Raw genomic sequence first — 21,882 nt, forward strand, 5'->3', positions numbered from 1 at the left:
GTGCAATGCAGAGTCAACTAGTGGGAAACACAGCCTTATACTGACATAGAATAAAGAGATAACTATTTAGAAGGGTATATGGTGGCTTACGTGCTTGTATATGGACTAACTAAGGGGACGACCTATGACCTTTACACTTAAACGGAGGTATTTACAAGAATTACTTACATTACTAAGGGTGATATTTACAAACATTACACAGGATTCTCAAATCCGCAACAATATATATATTGTATCTGTCTATCTATCTATATATATATATATATATATATATATATATATATATATATATATATATATATATATATATATATATATATATATATATATATATATATATATATATATATATATATATATATATACAGACTTGGCATTTAATATGGAATTTTTTTTTGTGGGGGTGAACTTACTTTTCAAGATGTCTTAGAACCAAAAGTTCATTGGAATTATGTTGAAATTATTCTAGATTTTGTTAATGTGACCTTTAAAAGAAAGAAAAACCACATTTGACATTTCGAAACAAATAAATTGATCCTTGAAAGTGATGTAAACTGATATCGAACTCAATTCATGGACAGTACAGTGTTAAACTTCTGTACGTTTTCCAGAAGTATCTCTTTATTTTGCACATTAGCCAAATTTTTTTTAACAAAAACAAAAGTTAAATTACGACTGGGATTACGGATAGTAAAATTACAGTTCAGTACTTCGTGTAACCCCCACGAGCATTCAGGAGAGCATGTACACGTTGAGGCATGCTGTTCACGAGATTTGCCAAGGTTTGGACAGGAATCGCTTGCCATGCAGTGACAATAGCCTGCTGCAATTCACGCACAGAGGTCGGCTGCTGGTCCAAGTGGTCGATTTGAAGCGTTAATTCTGCCCACAAGTTCTCTATCGGATTCATATCCGGGGAGATGGCAGGCCACTCCATATGCTCTACACCGAAGAGCAAGAAAGTCAGCAAGAAAGTTTTGGATCATGCGAGCACGATGAGGCCGTGCATTGTCATCTTGGAAGACAAAGTTTCCTCGAAAGGCTGCACGAGCAAATGGAAGCAATGTTTCTTCCAGAATGGCCCTGTACTTGAACTGGTTCAGGTTTCCATACAGAACAACCAGGTCAGTTTTTCCCCTTGCATGAAAAGCATCCCAAACGGTCACCCCACCACCTCCAGCTTGGACTCTTGGCACTATACAATCTTCGTTGTAGGCTGCATGCACTTGTCTACGCACTCGGACATGGCCATCTTGACGATAGACCAGAAATCAAGACTCGTCACTGAAGATCACGTGATTCCAGTGTCCTGGCGGCCATTGATGGTGCTCTCTGGCCCACTGCAATCGGCGCTGGTGGTGTTGTCTGGTCAGGCGTGGCTTTCTCAGGGGATGCCTGGCACGATAGCCTGCTTGAACCAGTCGTTGGTTGACTAGCCTTCTGGATACAGGCACATTTGTCAATTGCTGCCACTCAGCCGTAAGCCGATTAGCTGACTTGGTACGGCCATTGCGGAATAACCGGTGCAGCTGGCGATCATCCCTCCTTGTGGTTCTGCGGGGACGTCCTGGCCTCGGTATTGGAGTAGGGACACCCCTCTGAGCATTTCGTTTCAGGATCTTTGACACTTGACCTTGAGTGATGCCATACTGCTGAGCAATAGCACGCTGTTTCATACCGTAATTTCGTAAAGCCACCACTCCATGACAAACAGCATTGTCGAGTTGACGGTCCATCTCCAGAGGAAGCGGCAATAACTTTTGGAGATGTGCAGCAGTTGTTTTCCACTAATACAGAACGCAACAATCCTTGTATACCCGACTGTGAAGCCAATCATCAAATGCACCTGTCCGTACATTTTGCCACGCCACCTGTGATATAATCCTGTTGTTGACTTCTTGCTGCGACAGACAAGCAGTGACATGGTTCTTTTAACAAATAAATCACCAAAGTGTAAAAGAAACTCACCAGATTGATATACTGAGTTAAGAAAGTAAACCGATGTCAAGAAAAAAAAAAATTCTATATTAAATGCCAAGTCTGTATATATATATATATATATATATATATATATATATATATATTACCAAGGCCCCTCTCCACTGATTGCTCATTTTGGCCTTGCGGCCAGCAATTGGAAGAATTCCTGGTTGTTCCAAACTTCCTCCATTTAAGAATTATGGAGGCCACTGTGCTCTTGGGAACCTTCAATGCAGGAGAATTTTTTTTGTAGGCTTCCCCAAATCTGTGCCTCGACACAATGCTGTCTCTGAGCCCTGCAGGCAGTTCCTTCGACCTAATGGCTTGGTTTTTGCTCTGATATGCATTGTCAGCTGTGAGACCTTACATAGACAGGTGTGTGCCTTTCCAAATCATGTCCAATCAATTGAATTTACCACAGGCGGACTCCAGTCAAGGTGTAGAAACATTTCAAAGATGATCAAGAGAAATGGGAGGCAGCTGAGCTAAATTTCAAGTGTCATAGCAAAGGGTCTGAATAATTATGTAAATGTGATATTTCACTTTTTTCTTTTTAATAAATTTGCAAAACTTTCTAAAATCCTGTTTTCTCTTTGTAAATATGGGGTATTGAGTGTAGATTGATGAGTAGGGTATTGAGTGAAAAATGAATTTAAACGATTTCAGCATGAGGCTGCAACATAACAAAATGTGAAAAAAGTGAAGGGGTCTGAATACTTATGTATATATGTATGTATGTATGTATGTATGTATGTATGTATGTATGTGTGTATGTATATATATATATATATATATTGTTGTGGAAATGAGGATTGTGTTTTTTTTTTATTGTGTTGTATTGTATAGTAAATTGTTGTAAATATCACCCTCTGTAAAATGTAATGATTCCTTGTAAATACCTCCGTAGTGTAAAGGTCAAAGGGCGTCCCATAATTAGTCCATAAAGCATACACGTCAGCCAATCATAGAATACCCCTGTTCGATAGTTATATCTTTATTATGTGTATTAGGGTAAGGCCTTGTCTCCCATTAAGATGACACTCCATTGCACCAAGTGAAATAGATAGATTCCCTTCATTCCCCGTTCCCATTGCCAAAACCTCCATTTCCCATTTCGTCATTGCCAAGCCTCGATTGCCAATTACATCCCCTCCAAAACCACCATTGAACATGTGCTCGGGTCGGGGAAGACGGGCGTGCCCGCCCGTCGTCATCAAGGGCGGAGCCAGAGGGTCGCGCGACCAACCAGGGCCGAGGTGAGCACACCGATGGGCGTGTCCTGAAGGCCGGCGGCTTGATCGCCGGAGGCGTTATAAAGGCGCGTGCACAAGAAGCAAAGTGGTGGCGTTGAGTGGTCGGTGGTGAGGAGTGATTGGACAAAGAGAGAGAAAGAGTGGTTGGACCAAGAAAGAGAAAGAGTGGTTGGACCAAGAGAGAAAGAGTGGTTGGACAGGGAGACGTGCAAGAGTGTTGTTGAGTTGAGGGTTTGGACCAGACGAGTCAGACGAGTCCTGGCAAAGCACTCGACGTCCACAGCCGCAGCAACAGCAGCAACAACAGCAGTTTGGGGCCTGAACGGCGGTTTTGAGCAGGGCCGCGAAGGAACGGCGGCTGCTAAACGCGCCGATCGTGCTGCAGGACCCCCTTGGACCTTCCTCTCCCTCCAGCCATCCACCTCCTGCCTTTCCATCCTTCCTGTGTACGTGAGTTTGTTTTGTTTGTTCTGTCCTGGGTATTTAATTAAGCTTGTATAAGGAATTTGCACTGTGTCTCTAAAATCTTCTGTATATTATTTTATTATCTTTCCTTCTCCTTGGTTTTTTTGAGCCTGTATATAGTAGGAATAAATTTCGTAGTATTTTCAACCTTTTTTTTCGTCTTCTTCTTCTTCTTCTTCACATACGTGTCACTTTTGTCTTTTCCATATTGAATATCTGTGGCGCGATCCGGCCAACGTTCGGGAATCGGGTTAGTCGGGGTAACTGTTAGGGCCGCGGGGCCTCCGCTCGGCAAAACGAACATCTTATCCGCGGTCCGTAACAATATATATATATATATATATATATATATCTATATATATTGTTATGTCGGTGAGGTAGTGATATGTAGAGTCAGGTAGATTTGTGTATGTAACATGTTCCGACTGTCGTCAAGAAGAAGGACCACCACCATGTAATAAGTAGAGGACCTGTTTAGCCCGGATGTCGCATTAAGGTGTATCTTCATCCCCATTACCAGGAATGGGGCATGTTAACTAGTTATAGGGATTATGTTAACTACTACCTTGTTAGTCAAACCTCTGTGATCTATCCTTTGTCCTTTATGGCACCGCACCATAGACACTAGTTAGAATTGCCATTAAACAACACTAAATAACAACAAAAAAACCAGCCGGAAGCCAGGCATCAAGCACTAGGGCTAACAATCCCACCTCACAGGCACACATCGGTCGAGGCAGGCCGAGAGCTACGCCCAGAAGGACAGTGATTGGGCGAGAGTTGACCAATGGGAAGGCCGGGGTAGGAAGGGACTCGCTGATCGGTGAAGGAAGGACGAGGAGGAAGCAGCGCACTTTTGGCAAGGTTCGACCGATGACGTCAGAATCGGACTATGTGTGGATGGTGTGGACCTGAACATGCAGTGGTGGCCTGTGGGCATTGGTGGAGAGGCACAGATGACGTCACGAGATGGTCAATAAAATAACTCTCGGACCGACATTTTCTCTCTCTTGCTTTCTCTTTTCGTGCCTTTTGCCCCTTACGCCTTCCTCTGCCCTTGACTCTCTCCTCTTGGTTCCGGACTCTGGTGGAAGACGGTTGTACGGGGATGAAGGGCTCCAGAAAGCGATCAGACCGACCGTGTTCAGAGGCGCCATCGGGAGATGTGCAGAGGGAACAGGAAGAGTCGCGGCCCGAGAACTGCGGTTCTCCATGCGTGGATGAGTGTACGAGCGCTGCAGCGTGAAAGGGCGCAACGTTTGACTTCTTTCCTGGAAGTCCTTGGTGTCCTTGCGTTTTATACCTATCCTGCCTCCCCCCAGGCCCTCTCCCTCCAAAAACATCTCCCAATGTCCCTGCTCTCAAATGTTGTGTTTGTGTGCTTCCTCTCCTTCTCTCCCCATCTTGTCGACCGCTCCCCTTTTTATATACTTTGTTTGCTTGTTTGTTTGATTTGTTTGTTTGATAAATGTTAGCTCTTTCACGAGCCTCGACTCTGTATACAAAAAAAATAAATAAAAAATAAAAAATAAATGAGGCCTGGTTCCCGCCAACACGCGCGCTTCGCACGCAACGTCGACAGCACTCCGCACCGGTTCGCAGACCATGACGAGATCCCACCAGTGATCGGAGCTAAGTGCAAGAAATAACCCACATATTTATTTTTAATTTATTCTTCCCCTTCGTCTGTGTGCAAGTCTGGTGCAGAGGATCCCGTTTAGGAATTCAGTTTTACCATCGCTCCTTTCTTTGTCCCGGCATTCCGTTTTAATAAACAGGTTATTTTTGAACATTTTAAATCCGTTTCGTTTTGAGTTTATTTTCCGCAGGTTTGAGGACTGCAGTGGGATCCGTGAAGGTAAGTTCTTCATCGTCTGCTTTCCCTTTCTTTCCCCATGTGTATCAAGTCTGCAATTGAACTGAACGCTTTGGTGTAAAAGCTCGTTTGGCCTACCGTGCTACCCTAGGGTAGTTACGCGACAAATATATTGTGCTTCAATGCATCTTTCTTGTGTGAAACGTATGTTTAAAGCAATTTTGTTAATGTTATTAACGTTTCATCTCAGGAACAAATACTGTTTACAAATACTCTGCTCTGTGTAGAATTAATGTTTGTGCTTAGTTTCGTCATCACGTGCAATGTTTATTATTGCCAGGCATTGCAAAAAATGTTTACAGAAAGGCCAGGCATACAATCTAATGAGTGTTTTTGTGTTTCAGATTGCATGAACATGGGTGCCAAAGTTCAGCTAACGCCAGAAAATAGACAGACAATTGTAACTTTGAGAAAAGAAGGCCAATCCTTGAGACAAATTGCAAAAGAATTACAAGTGTCAGTAAATGCAGTTGCTTGTGCCATTAAATGACATAACGAAACTGGTAAAAATGTGAAGAGAAAATGTTCTGTTCGACCAAGAATCACAAGACAAGTAATCGGAGTTACCAGAATGCACAACAGACGTCTTACAGCACCGGAAATTAGAGCTCAGCTAAACATCTCCAGCATTGCAACTGTTTCAAGGCCTTCTTTTCTCAAATTTTCATGAATTTGTAAAAACATTCTAAAAAAAAAAAAAAATCCACTTTGACATTATGGGATATTTTGTTCGATCAGTGACAAAAATATTTCAACTTTCCAAAAAAAAAGAAGTTATCACTGGCACTCTGACCTAAATGACAAATTCCTGCTCGAACCTACAAGGGGCACTGCAACACCAGCACAGCCACACTCCCAGCAATTATGCAAACCAGCATCCACATACAACTGTCTGGGATGCCACGTTGTGGTGGATGAGTGTTTTTGTGTTTCAAACCCCCAACACAAGTTGGTGTCCAAATCTTCCCCATTCTTCCCTGCTGCCTGGATTCGTCAGGGTAGCATGGTCATGGTTAGAGTGCCGATCGGTCCCCTTGGATCGGCCCTTTCCCTCTTGTCTCTCTCTCTCTCTCCAACTCTGTCGTGGCCCTGACTTTGTGAAGGTTGTGGTACACCATCCCAGATGTGGGGGATCTCTGGGTCGCTCCTGCGAGATCAGTTGACTATCTCCATGCCATTTGCTTGTTCGAGAGAACTGTCTGGGGCAATACAACAACAACAACAACAACAACAACAACAACAACAACCAGCATCCACTTGCTGCATGTGAAAAGATGATGAACCTCTTCAGAAAGATAGCTTGTATTCTTTCCTCAAGAGCTAACCCCTCCCACCCCCCTTCCCGTTCTTCCTCCCCCCAAGCCCTCTCCCTCCCACAGATCTCCCGATGTCCCTGCTCTCAAATGTTGTACTTGTGTGCTTCCCTCTCTTCCCCTATCTTGTCTCCCGCTCCTTTTATCTTATGTTTTATGTGTGTTTGTTTTTTTGTGATTAACGTTATCTCTTACACGAGCCTCGATCTTGTTTACAAAAAAAAAAAGAAGAGGTATCACTTAGTTTGAAAAAGAAGTGTGGTTAATTCGATAAATGCAGGCTACAAGGTATACTTTCAAGACCAGAGTAACAATGTTTGAGCTATCTGTGCTTGAGCTATCAGTGCTTAAATGACTACTGAGAAAAAAATCCCTGAAGTAAAGAGGACAAACAAGACTGTATCCAACAATTTTAATGCTCTCTGTACTCTACTAAAGATATGTAATGCTGAGATGCAGGCCTAACCCCCTGAAATGACTGGGTGATCTGACAGTAGGTAGAGGCAGCTTGTGCCGGATGTTTGCATGTTTAAGTGGGCTGCTGGTTCAAAGCAAGTATTGTCATGGGACTGACTATTCCTGAACCTCCAGTATCATATTTCGTCTTTTTCCCGGATAAAAAGACTCCTGCCGATTATGATTGCAGAGAAATTTGACTTGTTCACGATTTTGGGAAATTTTCGCTGCCGTAGCCTCTGCAAAGTCAATTACCATATTTTCTGATGTGCAATGAAAATTGTTTTTAAAAATACAATGAACATTGCGGGTCGAGGGCACTCGTTCAGTTTGCGTTTCAAACGTTCTGAACGTACGCCGAATTTTCCTGATGCTCTGAGGGATAATTTACTGAAACATTTCTCACGATTTTTCAGAAGTTCTTACAGGACAAGATACACAACTTATTAAAAATATTTTTTCTGTTGGCTCCTAAATGTTTATTTGAAATTTATTTATTTATTATTTATTTAACCACTAGGTAGCTTGCGACTTTCAACAGTCAGGGGTTTGTCTAAATCCGTCCACAACCTTTTGAAATATCATGCTATATATCGTTTTTTGGCCCTATCTCTCAATTATGAAGAATCACTTTGAAAATTAAATTTGTTTTCTCGTACCCAGATCCGGATCTTCACCAAAATCGAATCAACTCATCATTGTCACACCCCCAACCTGTCCACCAAGTTTCATCCAAGTCCGTCCACAACCTTTTCAGATATCCTGTTCTCAGGAGTGAAAAAGAACCTCCATCCACCTTTGGTGGTGGAAGTAATGATGGATGAAGAATAAGAGCAACTATTTTGCATCATCAGATGCCTCTGGCAGTTTCGAGGTTATTGGGCACAATCCTGGAAGGGTCGCCACTCCGACGCAAGATACTCAAATGGTTCATTCATCCCAGTAAGATGGTACTCATTTTCCCGACCTCGGAAGGAAGACAAGCTGAGTCCACCAACCTGCTGTTAATTCAACGGCATGACAGGGGCTCAAACTCAAGGCCATTAATGACACTGACATTTCGAATGTTAACCCTTCATTGGAGCGAAAGAGAGACGGAATAGGGGCAATCGGTGAAAGGTGTGTGCGTCAGAGTGGAGTCGTGGAGCACGTGGGGCGAGGGAGGGGATCAGAGAGAGTGGGAGGTGTAAGGTTCAGGTGTTAAAAATCAATGTTACTGGGAGAAAAGTTAAAATAATGGGGAAACAAACAAGAGGATATTTGATAAATTAACGGAAGCAACTTTAAAAAGTGATCAAAATATAAATAACAGCAATAAAATAAAAGTATGGAAAAATGTAAGTAGTAAATAAAAAATAATAACTATTAAAATAAAAACACAATGAAAAAACAAACAATGATTTTGAGGAGAGGGGAGAGGTTAATGAGAATTGAGGAAAAGTGAAGGAGAGTGAGCAGAGAAAAAGGAGGTGAGGTAAGATAGGTAAAATAAAAGGGGATAAACATTGAGGGGGGAGGATTGAAAAGGTGCAAGAGACGGGAGGTCAAATGAATGCAAAGTGCTCGTTGATTCTGTGGGGAGCCAACGTGCTTATCCTGTGGATAAGGCTTTGCTTTGACCAGGGAATTTCACAAATTCCTGTCCATCTTTAAGGAGATGAGAGGGGAAATCATGGCAGTTTCAGCGTCATTCTGTAAAAGATTGAAGTTCCTCTGGATTATGTTCTTGACTTGAAGGTTGATGAGATGGTGTGAAAAATGTCAACGGGATCCTTTCTTCGCTTGTTTTTTACAGGGGATTGTAAAGCCGTCTGTCCGTTGGTGTTGCGGGCACTCCCCAGTGCGCCAACCACAGTCGAGGTAGGAAAGGCATGCTCAGTGAAGAACTTCCCTCTGTCATAGGATTTTTAATTTGAAGTCAGAATCATCGCTGCACAGTCGATGGAGGCTGGGGAATGAAGAATGTGCAATTGAACTTCTGACATCGATGGGATGGGAGGAAGAATACCAATGATAGCTGTGTCAATTTGTAGGCGACAGCTCGGTACTTGAAACCCCCCACATGAAATTGACGCCAGGGTAGAAGGAATTGACAATGTCAATAAACTGTTTAAGATCCGCTCTGTAGCAGGATGAGGCAACATGCAGTCGCCTAGGTAACAAACCATCTTTAGAGGCCATTTTCCCCCGCAGAGCCGGGGTTGGCCTTTTTCGGGCACCTTGGTCCCCTTTTTTGAAGCAATGGTTTACAGTTGGATTCCCTTCCTGCCGCCAACCCTGTTGGTTGCCTCTTGTGACACACAGGGAATTACCAGTGAACTGGTACTCAATTTGCTGACATCAGAAGGATGACAGGTTGAGTCAACCCACCTGGCATTAATTCAGCAATCGACCAGGGTTCGAACCTAGGATCCTAGGATCCCAAGCCAGCACCCTAAGCGCTAAGCCAACACCAGGCTACGCAGTCGTCTAGGTAACGGCCAAATAATTTTGCGGTGGGACTGTGGAACTGGTCGAAAATTTGTCTCTCAATGAGACCTACACTCCCCACAAAGACTTGGTGCCCATGGCTACGCCTTTCGTCTGCTTGTAGAATTTTCCGGCAAACAAGAAGCATTTGAGAGTGAGGACCGCTTTTCATCTCATCAAGTGGGACAGAAATGTATGAAATTCCCTGGTTAAAGGACAAGTACCCTCTGACCTCCCATGCGTAAGTGTTCACAGAGTCACTGTAACACCTGCCCTTTCGTTAAGGGCAGGTGTTACAGCGTCAATGGCAGGTGCACTTTAGTCTCAGCACCGATAAGCAGTATTACAGTCATGGACAACTTCAAATTCTCCTTTGGGAATGTGATCTTTGGAATCAGGTGGACTTTATCCAAGATCCATATCGGTGAAACGTGGTGAAGATTGGGCGATATCGCTCTTATGAACATTTTTGCTCATGCAAACCAACTGCACAGATATCTCCAAATTGGTTGCTCGACACTTCAATCTTCCTCAACATTCGTTCGGTCACATGGCAGTGTCCTATATTTTCTCCAGTTCAGCACCATGGATAGGTGCAAGCGCAAATAACAAATCCTTATCTTTAGGTTTGGCACATTGGCTCCCCACGGAATCAGCAAGCACTTTTCATTCATTTAGACTTCCCGTCTCTTACAACTTTTCAATGCTTTCCCTCTCTCCGTTTTCACCTTTTATTAGCCTCCAATGGGAGAATCAGCCCAGCCGAGGGTTTATATATTGGGCTCTGTCCATCTGCCCAGACATGCATCCACCTCTACTCAAAAATTACTGGATGTATTTCTTTACTATTCGACACTTATATGCAATAATACCTGGGCATGAGGCACGCCAAATGATTTTGGGATCGGAGCCAATTTGAAATTTTTGGCAGTTTAATTTTTTATTTTGCAGGAAAATAGTACAGTGTTGTATAAGCTTTCATGAACCATTATTTATTTACATACATTTTACCATGTCCACGAGGAACACACAACTTAGGAGTATTAATTTATACACCTTTTATCATTCTACGATGTACATACCACCTTCATTTATTTATTTATATACATTTTACCATATCCATTACCAAAATACAACTTTGAATTATTTATTTATATACATACACTTTACCATCACTGTTACTGACATACCACCTTTAATTATTTATTTATTTATATGCCTTTTACCATTGTACAACCTACCTACCAACTTGAATTTTTTATTTATATCATATGCATACACTTTACTTTCTTCACTACCTGCAGAACACCTTGAATTATATTCTTTATTTATATACACTTTACCATCACCACTACCTGCAGACCACCTTGGATTATGCATATATTTTTCAATTTGTATCTGCATTACCATATCCACCACCAACAACACCCACATTTGAATTATTTATTTAATTATATACACTTCATCATCACTGCTACTGACATACCATTTTGAATTATCTTGTGTATTTATATACCTTTTACCATTCTACAACCTAGTAACCTACATAAGATCTTGAAAAAAAATCCATATTGTTACGTGTGCCTCCCCAAACCCGGGTTTGGTTTGGTGCACCTCAGAGTCTCGAGAGGGAACGCGGCAGAAAGATTTGTTATTTTGAGTGTTCTCATAAACCATGGTAAAACCACACCAATGCCATTGTAGAACAAAACAAGTAATTGCATTAAGAACTCTCACATACACAATAATAACACTCTTAAAGAAAGTACAATGAAAATATCACTTGAATCAAATGAACCACCTTTAGATGCCATTTCCCCCCGCAGAGCAGGGGTTGGCCTTTTTCAGGCACCGTGGTCCCTTTTTTGAAGCAATGTTTTATGGCCGGATGCCCTTCCTACCGCCAACCCTGTTAGTCACCTCTTGCGACACACAGGGAATTACCAGTGAACTGGTACTCAATTTGCCAACCTCGGAAGGATGACAGGCTGAGTCAACCCCCCTGGCATTAATTCAGCGATCGACCGGGATTCAAACCCAGGATCCTAGGATTCCAAGCCGGCACCACTTGCATCAAATGAACAATACATATGATGGTACCATCATTTCCCAATTCTCTCCAAGCAATAAACTCACGATACGACAAACGTGAGTGGAATGTAACATTCCTCAAAGTCCGTGCACAAATCCCCACGCTGGTTGAAGCCGTGCAGAACGACGAGAACAGGCAGGTATTGGCACGGCGGCAGACGAGGAGTTACGAGGTGGTAGGTCGATATGGGAATTGAACCAATATGGAAACCAACAGCAATCCACACGATGATGTCGATATGGGAATCCTAATGTCAAAACAAGATGCACCAAGCGGACAGTCTTTTCGAGGACAAAATGGCGTATAGGCCTGTAATGGAGGTTCTTGCTTTTTCTCCAACAATAACTCATGCTTGGTAATAAAACCTGAGATGCAGGTTTAATTGCAATCGCAATATAGGACGATGTCATGGGCAGTCCCTCCCCCCGGGAAGCCTCAACTCATTCGCGACCAATATCAAAAAAGTCCGCTCGCAGCCTTGATGCGACTCACTGCTGTATCTCTCTCATGGCGGTCTCCTGTCCTCTCCAAAGCTCCTCCTCTCTCTTCTTCCGGCTTCTTTGCCGCGTTTTTTTTTTTCCTCCAGAAACATTTATTTTTTACCTTTTACTAAAGTCATCTCCATTTCACACAAAAATCTTAACAACAATATTACCTGAAACTAAAAATCCTTCAAGTATATTATAACAACAAAGGCGGAAGTGACGGATCCGTAACAATATACATTTTACCATCACCACGACTAACCACCTGGAATTATCTATTTATTTTTATACCTTTTATCATGATACTATTGGATAGGTGCAATACCCTTGAATTATTTATTTCTTCATATTATACACTTTACCATCTCCACTACCTGCATATGTATTTACTTATTTAAATGTAAAACCTACACAATTACACATCCCATTTTAATGTGCAGTGACTTTTTAAGGAACCTGTCATTGATGAGGACTTGCAATCTTGTTTTATCTTTCTCACCTCTCCTTTTTCACTCTCCTTTACTTTTCCTTTTAGTATATAATCCTGTCCTCCTTTTCCTCTTTTATTCCTATCTTCTTGCTCGTTTGTGTTAGTGTTTTTATTCTAGTTTTTGTTATTTCAAATTTACGCACTATTTTATGATTATATTATGTTTTTATTCTTATTTCATTATTATTTGTATCACTTTTTAAAGTTTCTTTAGTTTATTTATATCATGTCCTTCTGTCAATTCTTGTTTGTTTTCCTATTATTTTCACTTTTCTCTAGGTCCTAGTCCCCTTGATTTTTAACCGTTGAACCCTAACCCTCCTTGTCAAAACGAGTCATTCTCACGAGTCATTCCCACGTGATCCCCGACCCCCTCTGATACCAACCCTAGCTGTATCAACCCTAACCCCTATCCTGTCTCTCGAATTGCTCCGATGATTTCGTCCATTAATCTGGGAACATCCTGGAACAATGTGAACTCTGGGCAACGATTCAAGTGAGATTAATACATTCACATAATGTTCTCAATACAATAATTTGCTGGAAATCCCAAGCGTTTTTCAGGTGAATTTCACACAAAGTGACATTTATTTTATTTTATTTTTAATACCAGGTTTTAAACATTCTTCTTTTTGGAGTGGTTGTCTCACGTAAATTGTCTGATGCATATTGTGACTCTGGGTGATGCATATTCTACTGGGTGATGTTCAATCGAAAGACGGTATCCACAGGTGGGTCACATACAGAATGAACCTGATCGTGATGTGATACCAAGCGACATGGATGCCAATTGCTCGACATTCACTCAGGTGAATCGGTCCAGTGTGTGATTGGCTTTGGAGCTAACTGCAATGGTGCACTTAAAATTATACTTTCACATGAACACTCAGAGAAATTTGGAATTCAAGACAACAGGTTTCTCCCTTCTGTGTGAGCAGTGTTTGGTGCCTGATGTGTGAGCAGTGTTTGGAACTGAGGTCAATGCGAGTAGTTGTGGCTTACCTGAGCATCAGCAAACACGCAGATGTTGGCAGTAGGTATCTCAGTGAAGTCATCATTCCCATCGGTAAGAATAGTACCATACAAAAACGCCAAGTCCTCGTTATCTGGATGACTCAATTTGACCTGTGCACAATGCAACAACCATTTCCATTTAGTATATAATCATGTAAAATGCTCTTCAGTTGATACTATATCCAAGTGTGCTTGTCCATTTGCAATGTGAAGAGGAAGTTTTGGTTCCTCTTATATATTATGAGTATCAGGTCGATATTTCTGATCCTCAAACCATATGTGGCTCAAATAATGCTGCACATTAATATAATATCAAAGGTCATGTTGTCCAGGTATCCTCTACCCGAGGACACTGTGGTTTCATCTTGCTTCACACGAAGAACACAAATCGCCTTCTTATCATCTCCACTACCAACACACAACATTGAGTTGCTTATATATTTATATAAATAATTAAATAACAAGGGTTCACGCTTGCCCATGCGGTTGCGATGCGGGGCCAAGTTGTGCATCCATTGTTAGCATTATTTTAAAATGCAACAAGAATACAATTTCAAACGCCAAGAATCATTATTATACTTCTCAAGAGATGTGCAAATCATTAAATTGCTGGGGATCTCAAAACCTGAGAATCGTTACACTTCATTATATGATCATTGTTAAAAAAAAATTCACTTTGATTCATTTTTGATTACATTTTGATTTGATCATTCACATTTGATGATACAGTGCCTTCAGAAAGTATTCACACCCCTTGACTTTTTTCACATTTTTTTGTGTTACAGTCTGAATTTTTTTATGGATTAAATTGAGATTTCTTGTTACTAATCTACACATAATACCCCATAATGTCAATGTATAATTTTTTTTTTTAGAAACTTTTTACAAAATAATTCTAAATGAAAAGCTGAAATATCTTGAGTCAATAAGTTTTCAACCCCTTTGCTACGACACTCTAAACTGAGCTCAGATGCAACCAATTTCCTTTGATCTTCCTTGAAATGTCTCTACAACTTGACTGGTGTCTACCCATGGCCAATTTTAAGAGTTGTTTCTCACATATGATAACATATCGATAATCTCGTAATAAATGAAATAGATCTCACCTGCGATTGAATATTTCTGTAATGGTGACCAGAAACCATTTGAAAAGCGATTTGAAAGGCCCAAACAGTCACCCCACCTCCTCCAGCTTGGACTCTTGGCACTATACAATCTTCCTTGATACATTCAGAACCCCGCTGCCCGTCTACTCACCCATTCCCGGACCCGTGACCACATCACCCCTGTCCTTTACAAGCTTCACTGGCTCCCCATCCCCCAGAGAATCCAGTACAAAATCCTCCTCTTGACCTACAAAGCCCTCCATAACCTGGCCCCATCCTACCTGGCTGACCTCCTCTCCAGACACACTCCCACCCACAACCTCCGCTCTGTTGGTACCAACCTCCTGACCCCCCCCCATCCGGACCAAATTCAGATCCTGGGGGGACAGGGCCTTCTCCATCGCTGGTCCCACCCTCTGGAACTCACTACCTCACACCATCAGAGACTCCTCCTCACTCACCACATTCAAAACATCACTCAAGACCCACCTGTTCAACACTGCATTTAACATTCAACCCACAGCATTTAACCCCTGACTATCTCTTCTCCTTCTCCTTCCTTTTGCTTTGATTATTATTTACCTATTGATTTTTGTCTTTTTGCACTTGTTTTTTGTACTCTGTCAAAGCGTCTTTGGGCTTCTTGAAAAGCGCTATATAAAATAAATGTATTATTATTATTATTAGGCTTCATGCACTTGTCTCAGTACCTTCCTGCAATCGTAGAATTTCTTGTTTCAAGGCATCAATACATAATTGTTTACTTTGAGAGCAATTGGTTTTGTATTGCTGACAGAAAACACGGATCTGCGCTTTAGCATAGTCCCACCACTGACAGAGATTTAGGAAACGATGTTGGAAATACACAACCTTGTCCCAAAAAACCACAAAGGATGATTTAAAGAAAGGAGCGCTCAGAAGTGAGGTGTTAAAAGACCGATGCAAGGTGTGGCGTTTGAAACGAGGAAAAGAAAAGCACAGTTTTACCATAGAATGATCAGAGAAACCAGAAGGGACAATAGCCGTATATGTCACAAGATTGACAGCAGAGTTAGGAATATAAAATTTATCAAGACGAGCAAGTGAAAGATGATTTAGTAAAACCCAACACCAGCTAAATTGCTGCAGGTTTGGGTGTTGTTGCCGCCATACATCGTTGAGGTCATGTCGCGAAATTATACTGGAAAGAGGCCTACTTGAAGCTGGATGTGGCTCTGCACTGTTCCTATCTAAAGTTGGGTTTAAAGTACAGTTAAAGTCACCCCCCAAGCACAACAACGTATCAGAAGAGAGGTGTCTCAGGAAATTAAAGGACTGATTAAAAAAAGTTCCTCTGTCTGTGCTATCGCTTGGAGCATAGACGTTAACAAACATAAATCGTTGCTGATTGTATTCAAGCTCTACAGAGGCTAGATACCCTGGTACGATTTCCTTCAATATAGGGGGGGGGGGGGGGGAGGGACAGACAAACGTGTACTGGCAAAAAAGCAATACCCGCACTCACAGAATCTGTATTACTAAAAAACCAAGTGCCAATCAGCTGTTGCTGCCAATCAGCCATGCAGTCTGCAGTGGCACGAGTTTCTTGCAATAAAAGTACATCAATCTTTTCCCTCCTGGCTAATTGCACAGTTTGGGACCTACGCAGCTGACTGCACCCACCATTAATGTTCAAGCTTGCTATGTTCATAGAAACATAGGCAGCAACACAGCCATTACAGGTTCAATTCTTTCCTTGCTGTGACAAGGTACCTCTTCAGTCTTTTCAGTGATTGATCAGAAATATGAAGGTTCCGCAGATTGTTGTGCAACTTCCTGAGCCCCAATAATGAAGGCGTGAATGTCAACGAAGAAATCGCAAATTTTCACGCGCCTTTTACGGTAGGTTTTTTGTAGGAAATCCATGATTTCAGCAGGAGGGACAGAGCCTCCAGAGACATGCTCCGATGAGAAGTCGGCCTCACCATCACTCAGTGAAGCAACGGAAGAACCCCCATCAGAGTCACTATCATTGCATTGAGAGTCCATTGCCGAAGCAACGGGCTCATCAACGCGGCAATCTGAGACTTCAGCACTATCACCCTGCTGACCATGAGCTTGACAAGGCTCAGCTGCCTCAATGGAGGATTCGATCACAGACACATCACTAGTTCCTTCACACTCACCACTCCCCACAGAGGGAGGGGTGGCACAATCAACAAAAGCTTCAGCAAGGGACACACATGGAGGCTCAACCTCACATGGAGGTTTACCCTCAGAACACCAGAGAGACTCAGGTGCTGTCTGGCCAACACATAAATTTTCAACACTTATCACATTACCCTCAAAAGATTCTGAAGGCAGAGGGGGTTGAGGAATTTCCTCAACTGGAGGCAACTGCTGAGGAGGAGGTTGCGCTCCATCGTCACCTTCACTAACAACTTGAGCGTAGGTTGGAGGACCGGCCAAGACCTTATTAATAATAATAATAATAATTCATTTATTTTGTATAGCGCTTTTCCAGAAGCCCAAAGGCGCTTTGACAGAGTGGAAAACATAATGCATAACAATACATGAAAACAACAATTGCAAAAAGACAAGAATCAATAGGGAAATATTTAAAGCAAAAGGAGGAAGAAGGAGAAGAGATAGTCAGGGGTTAAATGCTGTGGGTTGAATGTTGAATGCAGTGTTGAACAGGTAGGTCTTTAGTGATGTTTTGAATGTGGTGAGTGAGGAGGAGTCTCTGATGGTGTGAGGTAGTGAGTTTCAGAGGGTGGGAGCAGCGATGGAGAAGGCCCTGTCCCCCCAGGATCTGAATTTGGTCCGGATGGAGGGGGTCAGGAGGTTGGTACCAGCAGAGCGGAGGTTGCGGGTGGGAGTGTGTCTGGAGAGGAGGTCAGCCAGGTAGGATGGGGCCAGGTTATGGAGGGCTTTGTATGTCAAGAGGAGGATTTTGTACTGGATTCTCTGGGGGATGGGGAGCCAGTGAAGCTTGTAAAGGACGGGGGTGATGTGGTCACGGGTCCGGGAATGGGTGAGTAGACGGGCAGCAGAGTTCTGAATGTATTGGAGTTTATTGGTGATTTTTGAGGGTGAACCATAGAGGAGGCTATTGCAGTAGTCCAGACAGGAGGTGATGAAGGCGTGGATGAGGGTTTCTGCAGCCGTGGAGGAGAGGGATGAGCGGAGACGGGCAATGTTTTTCAGGTGAAAGAAGGCTGACTTTGTGATCTGTTTAGTGTATTTGTCGAAGGAAAGGGTTTGGTCAAAGATGACGCCAAGATTAAACCTTATTATCACCTTATTATCGCCAATATTGACGCCTTATTATCAATTCAGGCTCGTTGAGGTCGCTAGAAGGTGAGAGGGTTCTTTTCCTGGTTCTCTCTTTGTCTACAATGGGGTTTGTGTCAGCACCACCCATATTCTTTACATCGTCGACAACGATCTCAGTAGAGCCCTGCTGTTCATCACCATTCAGGATAGTGACTCTATCTGTGGACATTTTTGGGCACGAGTCTTTTAAATGACCATATTGACCACACTCAAAACAAACTGGAGACTCTGTGGAGACAAAGACCCGATAAGTGTGACCTTCGACCTTGAAGGGCAACACCGCATTTAAAGAGGTTACATCCCGCGGTAAGATCATGTTGAAGGAGCAGCGCTCCTGCTTGAGACGGACGAAGTGACGGACAAGACACAAACTCGTCCGAGAAGATGTTTATTGTATAATCAACTCGGGAACTCTGAAAACCCGTTTTTCGGGTTCGCATACATATAAACCAAACCAAAAAGCATATGTCAGAACCAAAGCCACGCCTCTCAGGCGAGGCACGCTTTGGTGGTCATGTGACCGACAGGTGCAAGCAATTATAACCTCAGCGCCGCGGTTTGTCCGCCGGTTACGTCACCGGCTTCGGCAAGGAGATTATGTTGCTGGTCTCGAGCTTTGGGGGACCCATGGGTCGCTACGCATGCCCCCCCAGAATCGACTTGGTCCAGAAAGGTCAAACTGAGGGGGGTCCAGATGACCCGACCAAAACGACCCCTGGCTGGTCGCGGGGGGGGGGGGGGGGGGGGGTCTGGTGTGGTGGCGGGTGGCCGGGCGGGGGGTGCAGTGGACGGGGGGCGGCCGCGCCGCGGTGGGAGAGCCAGCCGTGGCGGCTGGCCGACGTCCATGTGGGCCGGCTTGAGGCGGTCCACCGAAATCCGGTCCGCCCGGCCGTCGATGCTGACGACGAAGGACTTGTTGTCCCGTCGTAGGACCCGGAAGGGTCCGTCGTATGGTGGCCGGAGCGGCCCCCGGTGTGCGTCGTGGCGCACAAAGACGTACTCCGCCGTGTGGAGTGCTGGGGGGACGTAGGATTGGGGGTCGCCATGGCGGGACGTGGGCACGGGGGCGAAACGTTGGGCGGCCTCCTGGAAGTCCGTGCGCTGGCACGCGGCGGACCAGGGGCTGGTGGCGTCGGGCACGAACTCGCCCGGGACGCGGAGGGCCTGGCCGTACACCAGCTCGGCGGTGGACGCCTGGAGGTCCTCCTTTGGAGCCGTGCGGAGGCCCAAAAGGACCCACGGGAGCCGGTCGGCCCAGCCGTCGTCCTGGAGGCCGGCCATGAGTGCGGCCTTCATGGAGCGGTGGAACCGCTTGCACAACCTGTTGGCCTGGGGGTGGTAGGCCGTGGTGCGGTGCAGGGTAACGCCCAACGTGCGGACGACCGCGCCCCACAGTTCAGATGTGAACTGTGGGCCGCGGTCCGACGAGATGTCTGCCGGTGTGCCGAAACGCGCGACCCAGGTGGCGATGAACGCCTGGGCCACGTCGGCGGTGGTGATGGAGGTGAGGGGCACGGCCTCCGGCCACCTGGTGGTCCTGTCCACCATGGTAAGCAGGTGGGTGAACCCCTGCGATGGGGGCAGGGGACCCACCAGGTCCACGTGGACGTGGTCGAAACGTCACTCGGGCACGGTGAAAGGAGCCAGCGGAGCCTGGGTGTGACGGTGGACCTTGGCCCGCTGGCAGGGTGTGCAGGCGTTGGCCCAGTCGCGGACGTCCCGTCGCAACCCGTGCCAGACGAAACGTGCCGACACCAGCCTCTGGGACGCCTTCCGGCCCGGGTGAGAGAGGCCGTGGAGCGAAGCAAAAATGCGACGCCGCCAGGTGATCGGCACAATGGGGCGAGGTCGGCCTTGGGAGACGTCACAAAGCAGGACCGTGTCCGCGAAGGGGACGTCAGCCAAGCGGAGGCCCGTGTCCGCCACCCGGAGCGCCTGCACCGTGCTGTCGGTGGCCTGGTCCATCGCCATCAGGGCGAAATCGACGCCGAGGTGGACGGCGTTGGCGCCGGCTCGAGAAAGGCAGTCGGCCATGGCGTTGTCCTTTCCGGCGACGTGCCGGATGTCTGTGGTGTATTCCGACACGGCGGAGAGGTGGCGCTGCTGGCGGGCCGACCAGGGCTCCGTGACCTTGGCCATGGTGAAAATCAATGGCTTGTGGTCGACAAAGGCCGTGAACGGGCGGCCCTCCAGGAGGTGGCGAAAATGGCGGACGGCCAGGTACAGCCCGAGGAGCTCGTGGTCGAAAGTGCTGTACTTCAACTCGTTGGGCAGGAGTTGCCGGCTGAAGAACGCGAGCGGCTGCCAGGACCCGTTTACCCATTGTTCATGACCCGCGCCCACGGCGTAGTCGGAGGCGTCCGTGGTGAGGGCGATGGGAGCATGGGGTACCGGGTGGGCCAGCAGCGTGGCGTTGGCGAGGGCCCGTTTCGCGCCGGTGAAAGCAGCGTCCATGTCCATGGACCAGACGACGTCGCGCTTCGCCGGCTGGCCGCGGAGGGCGGTGTACAAGGGCCACATGAGTTGCGCAGCTCGGGGCACGAAGCGGTGATAAAAGTTCACCATCCCGAGGAACTCCTGCAGCGCCTTGACGGAGCGGGGGCGCGGGAAAGCGGCGATGGCCTCGACTTTGGCCGGTAGCGGCACGGTGCCGTTCCGGGTGATGCGGTGGCCCAAAAAGTCGATCGTCGCCGCACCAAAGTAACATTTGGCCGGGTTGACGATCAGGCCGTGCTCGCTGAGGCGGCCGAACAGCGTCCTGAGGTGGAGGAGGTGCTCGGCTCTGGACGTGCTGGTGACGAGGATGTCGTCCAGGTAGGTAAAGAGGAACGGCAAGTTGCGCAGCACGCCATCCATCAGGCACTGGAACGCCTGTGCCGCGTTTTTGAGGCCGAAGGGCATCCGGAGGAATTCGAAGAGGCCGAAAGGTGTAATAGCGGCCGTCTTCGGGATGTCGGCCGGGCGGACGGGCACCTGGTGGTACCCCCGAATCAGGTCCACTTTTGAAAAAATGGTCCGCCCCGCCAACCGGGCGGAAAATCCTGGATGTGCGGGACGGGGTACCTGTCAGGGGTAGTGGCGTCGTTGAGGCGGCGGTAGTTGCCGCATGGCCGCCATCCGCCCCCCGGCTTCGGGACGATGTGCAGCGGCGAGGCCCAGGCGCTGTCGGAGCGCCGCACGATGCCGAGGCGCTCCAGCGCGGCGAACCCGGCCGTGGCGACGGCGAGTTTGGCTGGGTCGAGACGGCGAGCTCGGGCGTACACCAGCGGGCCCGTAGTGGGAATATGATGCTCGATGCCATGACGCACCGCGACGGCCGAAAACGTCGGTCGCGTGAGGGCCGGGAACTCCATGAGGAGACGCGCGAAGTCGTCTGCCAACGGGAGGACGCAGGAAAGCTCGGTGGGCGCGGAACGGCTCAAGGCACACGCCAGCGAGCTGAAAGTTTAGGCGTTGACGAGACGCCGACGTTTAACGTCGACCAGCAGCCCATGGGCGCAAAGGAAATCGGCACGGAGCAAAGCCATGGGGACGTCCGCCGGCACGAACTCCCAGTGAAAGAGCT

At 45.9% G+C, this 21,882-nt stretch overlaps 1 protein-coding gene across 1 annotated transcript in view; it reads right to left on the reverse strand.

Annotated features, from left to right (window-relative positions):
- Positions 1-21,882, reverse strand: part of L3HYPDH (trans-L-3-hydroxyproline dehydratase) — a 154,766-nt gene that overhangs the window by 25,106 nt on the left and 107,778 nt on the right. The window contains exon 3 of the mRNA XM_068129997.2: positions 13,882-14,004. Within this exon, the coding sequence (XP_067986098.1) occupies positions 13,882-14,004 (123 nt within the window). The remainder of the gene's footprint in view (positions 1-13,881; positions 14,005-21,882) is intronic.

The sequence above is a fragment of the Myxine glutinosa genome, chromosome 1, assembly GCF_964187855.1.
Source record: "Myxine glutinosa chromosome 1, kmMyxGlut1.1, whole genome shotgun sequence".
NCBI classification, from domain to species: Eukaryota; Metazoa; Chordata; class Myxini; order Myxiniformes; family Myxinidae; genus Myxine; species Myxine glutinosa.